This window comes from Miscanthus floridulus, chromosome 1 (genome assembly GCF_019320115.1).
Source record: "Miscanthus floridulus cultivar M001 chromosome 1, ASM1932011v1, whole genome shotgun sequence".
Classification (NCBI taxonomy): domain Eukaryota; kingdom Viridiplantae; phylum Streptophyta; class Magnoliopsida; order Poales; family Poaceae; genus Miscanthus; species Miscanthus floridulus.
In genome coordinates, this window is record NC_089580.1 from 72,677,408 (window position 1) to 72,685,105 (window position 7,698).

General features: G+C 48.0%; 1 protein-coding gene across 1 annotated transcript; it reads left to right on the top strand.

The window, feature by feature from the left end:
* Positions 1 to 5,370: 5,370 nt before the first annotated feature.
* Positions 5,371 to 6,403, top strand: LOC136486971 (glutathione S-transferase U17-like). The gene is made up of 2 exons (XM_066484074.1): positions 5,371 to 5,777; positions 5,909 to 6,403. Exons 1-2 carry the CDS (start codon positions 5,454 to 5,456, stop codon positions 6,284 to 6,286), a joined length of 702 nt encoding a protein of 233 aa, XP_066340171.1. The 5' UTR covers positions 5,371 to 5,453; the 3' UTR covers positions 6,287 to 6,403.
* The last annotated feature ends 1,295 nt before the right edge of the window (positions 6,404 to 7,698 follow it).

Below are 7,698 nucleotides of genomic sequence, written 5' to 3' on the forward strand. Positions count from 1 at the left end.
CGATATACCCTTCGGGCGGTGACGGCACGTCCTCATTACCGGGCAGCCGCCACTCGGCGGCGGTTAGCGGGCGGAGGAGGCCATAGCGAATGAGGCCCTCCAAGCGATGAGGGGTGATGCTGGATCCGCTCCACGGCTCCATTGAAACGACTAGGAGGGGGCAGATGTGAGTTCGACGGTGGCTGCAATGCAGATGCGAGCTTGATGGCGGCCACGATTCGAGTGCAGGAGGCTTTGGCGATTGGCGGTGGAGGTTGATAATGCGAAGGCAAAAAGGCGAAGTATGGAACCCTGGGGGCAAACCCCGTGGTTTCATAGGGGCGATGGATGCGAGAAGGGCAACCGTCCACCTCGATCTCCAAGCCTGCCATGACACACCACCGCGTCATGTCGCGGGATGCGCACCCGCAATCCCTATCCTTTCCCACCAAATCACGCCAGATGGTTCGCCTTTCCCAAGTAGATCGGGACTCTTTTTCCCACCGAGGGAATACGGGTCCAAGGGTCGGCCCAATAGTCTCGATGGACGTCCCAACGAGGGATGGGCCCGCAAGCGACTAGGACTTAGGTACACGAGTAGCAGGGGGGTCTCGATCCACAATCGAGTCCTAGCCAGGCTGACCCTGGATGAAATCCCCACGAATAGGATACCAGGGTTCCCTTAAAACTATCCAGCTGACAAAAACTGAATCCCACAGCCTTACTCGCGAAGGATCTAAAATTACCCCCTTGGCGGTTTTATCCAAATCACTCGGAGGCTCGGTTCCGGTGATTCTATCCAAATCACCTAGGGGCTCGGGCGCTACTGTCAGGGACCTAATACTAGGGTACCCAATGAGGTGGGACTAATAACCATTGAACGTTGACACTTTGAGTCAGACAAGAACACTGCTACGCTTCTTGCCTGAATGACAGAAGATTGGTTTCGCCTCGCCTGACGGCTAAGGGCTAGCTCCGCCTCGTCTGACGTCTGAGGATGGGCTCTGCCTCGACCGACCCCCGAGGGCTGGCCTCCACCTCGCCCGACGGCTAAGGGTTGGCTCCGCCTCACCCGAGTCCATGGGCGGTCTCTGCCCCGCCCGACCCCCGAGGGCTAGCCTCCGCCTCGCTCGATGTCCGAGGGTGGGCTTCGCCTCACCCGATGCTAGGGGCTGGCTCCACCTTGCCCGACGTCCGAGGGTGGGCTCCGCCTCGCCCGATGATTGCACCCTGCTACTTCATGATGACAAGCACAGGGTACGACTAGACATTCGAGTCAAACACAGTATCGAGGACCATGCCCTGCACGCCTATAGGAAGGTACCATTAGGATACGATGGGACGGGCGCTTTAAGCCCTTTTCGACATAATAGTGCCTGAATAGTGTTGTAGGCACCGACTTTTGTTCCACAGTGTAGTAGGCGCCGCCTTCAATCCATGGGCGCGGATACTAACACAGCCATACGACAGCCACTATGGTCTAAGAAAGAAATCACATCATCTATAGTGACGAACGTATGGTCACTTCCCCTGTTACTCCCTGAGGGTCATAGCTCGGCTCTCCAACATGCCACATCGTCCGCCGACGTAGGATGGGATGCACCCACTTGCTAAATGAGGCCAGGGCATGGCCTACAAGGATCAGTGAACACACCACCTCTGACACGGCCTGCCGTGTTAAGCAGGGCAGGCACAGGGAAAACGGAAGACCCGGCTCCCTCAAAGGACCTTCTATACCTTCAGTATTTTCCTTTTTCTCCCATCTGTAACCCCTGCTCCCCCATTGGTCTACAAAAGGAGGGCAGGGCACCCCACTAGAGGGATGGACTTTTGACGGATCAGTTCAACATACACAACACATCACGCATACCGCCGAGCAGCGACCGAGCTCTTGGCATCCTTTTGACCATTCCATCAGAGACCTGGGACCTCTCCCTCTCTCAACCGTTTGTACCCCCTACTACGAACCTTTTTTCGGTACTAATAACACGAGCAGCAGCAGACTAGACGTAGGGACATTCAGCCCAAACTAGTATAAATCTTGTGTCCTTTAGTGCACCATCCGAGCCTAACGTGCAACAATCATAAATTTACTAGCCGGTGTTTGTTCGAAACACCGACAGCCCACGAGCTCCATGGAGTTACCTGGTCGATAGCTTAGCCCATATGAGGGCATCTTCGTGAGAGGCTCCAATGAGGATTAGAGGGAAGCATGGGGTTTCAATACCTTGGTAAAAATTGAGAGTCATCAACGAGAGTTTGCATTTTCTACCCTTAAGGTTATGCATTTATATTGTGTACTTAAGTTGTGTGTTTTATATTCCTAGTCTAACTTGCTACATTAGTGATAGGATTGAAACTTATGTTGCATAACTCTTTTACGGTAGAGATAGAAACACATTAGAGGTCGTGTTTAGTATTAAGTTACCTAATTCAAAACCCCTCCCTCGTCTTAGGTATCATGGTTCCTTCAATTTGGAATTTAATTTAAGAATTTTTCAATGATCTCGGAGTTGACATGGTCTACACCACATTTTAGTTAGACCTTTGTAGTTGTCAAGTTTTTTTTATTTAGGTAGTTTAGTTTTTGAAATTCATTTTTAAAAAATTCAAAAGACCTCAATTGTTAACATAGTCAATACCCAATTTATTGGTTGATGTGATCTTCAACTTTGTAGTTGACAAGTTTTTTTATTCAATTCGTTTAGAGTATATCAAACATATGTTTTAATTTATCATATTCTTATATTCAAATTTTTGAATTTTTTAAACAATCTCAAATGGAGACTGTAGTGCTTCACAAGATCTAAAACTTTGTAATCAAAACCTTTTTTTATTAAGATTATTTAGTGGTCAAAATATTTAATTCAAGATTACAAAATGCTAATACAAAATAGTAACATCCTATACTCCCTCACAAGTGAGCATGCAGTGCCTTGGGTGGAGACATGTCTTATGAGGCTAAAGATCATGGATTTGACTCTTTGGATACACGCGATTTATAGAGATGAGCAGCAAAATACTTGCATTCTGACTAGATTTATAAAAAGATATATGAACATATGTAATACTTAGAGCAACTCCAGCAGAGCCCCTACTTGAGTCCTCATCCTATTTATGAGGGTGCCTCCTAGAGCCCTCAAATTTGAGAGGAGCCTCAAATCCCCCTCCCACCCCTCATTCCTAGGGGTTCTAGGCCAAGCCCTCAAATCACCGTTTCTGGTTGTTTCCCACGTTTCCTTTCCTCGTTCGTGCGTCGCCTGTTTCCCCATGTGTGCACCACCCCACTTTCGGCTTCCCCCGTTCGCATGCGTGTCACATCCGGTCCAGTTTGGAGTTTGGCTCAGAGTGGCCCCATGTGCATATTAATGAGATATTATGGGGGGTTTAGTCTCACCTTGATTATTTAGGGTGGGTTAGACCAACATATAAGGCTTCTATAATTTATCCCATCATCCCTGGGTTAATTCTTTTACATGAAGCGACGACGAAAGCGTAAGTGGAATGGTGGAAGGTGTGGTTCGCTCAGAGTCCAGAGTGGATCTAAGCCGTTTAGACTCTAGGGTGTTACAGTGTGACGCGTGGACACCCCTCCCGACTCCTTCCTCTCCCGGTGACTTTCCCCGTGTCGCCTCTCCCCGCTAGAGCCCCTCGCTCCCTAGCTGCGCCACTCTCATCCGGAGCCCGTTTGGACTCTGGGGTCGCACCTCGAGCAAGAAAACAACATGGCAGCTCTAGCGACCACCCCTCCCTGGCTCCTTCCTCTCCTGGTGACTTTCCCCGTGTCGCCTCTACTCGCTAGAGCCCCTCGCTCCCTAGCTGCGCCACTCTCATCCGGAGCCATGGCTATGCCCCTCCACATTGGAGCCCTTCCTAATGGCTGCGCCCCCAGCATAGCTGTGTTCATCGATGGAGAGGAGATAAAGAAAGAATGAAGACATTGTTTTGAGAGCTACTGTTGGAGTATATCCCAGAAAATAGAGCCCTCAAAAGTAGGGGACCTATTTTGTGGGTTATTGCTAGGCTTCTCTAAATAAATGTATTATCAAGATATATTTCAGGTTAGAGTTAATCAGCCTATTCGTTTTGGCTGAATTAGCTTATAAGCCATAGCTGAAAGTACTGCTGGCTGGTTTGGTGTGAGAAAAAAATATTGTTCAAGCCGTGGATTATAAGCCAGATACGAGCGAATAAGCTGAAACGAACAGGCTGAATGAAATTACTAATGCTCCGGGTACTAGTGTATTTTTTCTATAAATTAGTCAAAGTCAGAGGAATTTGATTTGGGGTAAAAATAAAATGTTTGAAGTATTTTGTAACATTTAGCGACGAGCATGGAACACCGCATATCCAGTTCTAGATGATCGATCTGAATGCTGTGTCAAGACTTAAACTTAAATTATATATACAAAAAAAAACAAGCCCATTAATGGCGGAAAAAAAGAAAAATGGTAACAGAAAGCAATATGATACAACCGTACGTTCATGAGCATTCCAATCCTGGACAGTAGTGTCTCTCATCCTTCTAGTGTACTCTCTTCGTCCTATAAAAATAGTCATTATTACTTTTCAAGAAGTGGAACACTTTTGACTTGAACAAATATAATACTATATTTTATAATAAATTATTAAATATATTTTATAATAAACTTATTTAGAGATATAAATGATGATCATATTTTTTATAAATTTAATTAAACTTCAGAAAGTTTGACGTATGGGACGGAAGGGTTAGCTTATAGAAAAGGAGAAAAAAATGTGTCTTTATGTGTCACCGTAATTTTTTTGTTTGATAAAACTGTCACTCTGCAATTGACTGTTCTTTCTCTTACCTCTAAATCAATTCGTTCTATCTTTCTGTCTTTATGATTAGGAAACGGCTGTCTAGGCCTTGTTTAGATCACCTCCAAATTCAGTTTTTTCACTCTCTTTCTATCACATCAATTTTTAGCCGCTTGCATGGAACATTAAATGTAGGTAAAAAAAAATAACTAATTGCACAATTTAGTTGGAAATCACGAGATGAATCTTTTGAGCCTAGTTGGTCCACGATTGGACAATATTTGTCAAATAAGACGAAAGTGTTACTATTCATTAGGTTGAAAATATTTGCAATCTAAACGTGGCCCTAATGGGCAAAGTGAAGATCTTTAAAACTGATCGACCGTATAAAATCCAACACACAGCAGCTTCGATGACGAAAGCGATCACATCAGCTCGAAACTCAAGGTACGACGAGTCGACGAGACGCTGAAAAAAGAGGCAGCTGTCCGGACCATGACGCACGCAAGGACGTCTAGATAGCCCGGACAGAGAAAAGGAAAAGAAAGAGCACGAGCTCGTTTTGTATATAAATATGTATATCCACATACAACTATTACATGCAGCAAACTTCTCCTCAGTCACAACTCACGACAGAAACAGTAATACTGTCAGTAGAGCTCTGCACTAGGCCAAGAACTCGAACCACAAAAATGTCAGAGGCAGAGGCCGTGCGTGTGATCGGCCTATGGCCGAGCCCGTTCGTGATCCGCGTCCTCATCGCGCTGAAGCTGAAGGGCGTCAAGTACGAGCTCGTGGAGGAGGTGGTGGGCAAGAAGAGCGAGCTGCTGCTCAGGTCGAACCCGGTGCACAAGAAGATCCCCGTCCTGCTCCACCACGGCAAGCCCATCTCCGAGTCTCTCATCATCGTCCAGTACATCGACGAGGTCTGGTCCTCCGACGCGCCGGCCTTCCTCCACGCCGACCCTTACACCCGTGCGGTCCAGCGGTTCTGGGCACAGTACGTCGATGACAAGGTAAAGCAAAACTAGCTTGTCGATCGAGCTCTTTGTCTGAGCAATTCTAATCAGTTTTCAGTAGCAATTTATAATGATGGTGTCAGAGTGAGACTAATCATGCTCTTCCTGGCTGGTTGACACTCACGCAGCTCCCTTCGGCGATCCGCATACTCAAGGGAACGGATGACGGGGGCAAGGACCAAGCGGCGGAGCAGCTGTCCGCCGCCCTGCAGCTCTTGGAGGAGGCTTTCGTGAAGCTCAGCCAGGGGAAGCACTACTTCGGCGGCGACAGCATCGGGTACCTGGACATCGCTCTGGTGTCGTATGTCGGCTGGGTGAAGGCGGTGGAGAAGATCGCCGGGGTCACTCTCCTGGACAAGGCGAAGGTTCCGAACCTGGTGGCGTGGGCCGATCGGCTCTGCACCCACCCGGCCGTGGTGGACGCGATCCCTGACGCGGACAAGTTCGTTGAGTTCAGTGTCACCTATGGGTCGTTCTCAAAGCCTATCATCAATGGTCCCAAGTGAGAAAACGGGTCTGCTTCGTGATTTTCAATGCGCGTGTGCTAGTGGTGTCAATGTCAATAAGCTGTAGTGTGTGTCCTTCCACTGGAAATAAAGCTTTCTTTGCCTCTGTTAGCTTGGCTTAAATTTGCTTTTTGTTGATGCTTGATTTGCTGTGAGAGAAAAATATTATTCCTTTACTGAAAAATATTGTGAAATAGCATAGGCTCAGTATTCTTCGGTACAAAACTTACTGAGCTCGTCCATTTCAGTCAGTTTCACATATAAAGTCAAATTCAAGGAACGGAGGTGCTAGCGTCCGGATATCTGGTCCGGCGCCCATGCAGCCTACCCTTATCCGCTGATTTTTCCCGCCCCACACGTGCACCCCACCCAGTCTTAGCTCCCGCATGTCCAGAAGACTAGTCTCGCACTCGTAGCCCGCCCTATCTGTCCCAATTCGAGGCCATTCGCCCCACTCCACACACGCACACTGCCCCCCATCGTGCCCCTACCGCGGGTCTGAGCACGCCCCATTCGTAGGACACCGGCGCGTTGCGCGCCCCGTCCGTCGGCCCCCAGCTCGTCGTGCCCCATTCCCCGGTGTCCCTGCCATGCCACCACATTCCTCATGCCCCTGACTCTCCGAACAATGTGAAAGATGTGCAACATGAAAAACTTAATGCAACATACGTATGTGATAGATAAAACATCTAGAACATGCACTTCCAACATATGTATGAAATATATACAATATCCATATAAAACACTTACAACTTGTAACATGAAAACACTTATTGCAACATAAGACTCAAACAACTAAAACATTTAGAACATATTATTGCAACATATGTGTGAAACGCATGCAACATCTAGATTAGAACGTTTACAATATACGTTTGGAACAGATAAAATATTTTGAACAAACCTCTGAAACACTTCTAGCATGCCTCTGAAATACTTGTAACATGTGCAATATCCCTAATACTTTTGCAGCATCCATATGAGATAATTGTAGCATACCTCAGAAACGTCTGAAACACTTGAAACATATGCTTGCAACATGCGCTTTCATCGCAACATCTCCTTGCTGAGGTCGCGCAATGCAGCAGCCATGACGTCGACAGCGGCCACGACCTTCTGGTGGGGAAGGGCAACGTCGGTAGCACCTCAACACCTAGCACACGCGGGGCACGGGGCACGATGCGCAGCAGCAGTGCGCGCGGCATGCAGCGAGCTGGAGCGGGCGCGGTGGGGGATGGAGCACGGTGCTAGATGGGGGAGCCGCGCGGCGCGAGATGGGGTGCACGGTAGGGAAGACGGCGGTAGTGAGCGAACGGCACAGCAGCAAGTGATTGGCGAGTGATGGGGAGATATTTTTGAGAGAGAGATGTGGAGACGCAGAGAGTAAGCATGCCTACTGGGCTGGTACGCGC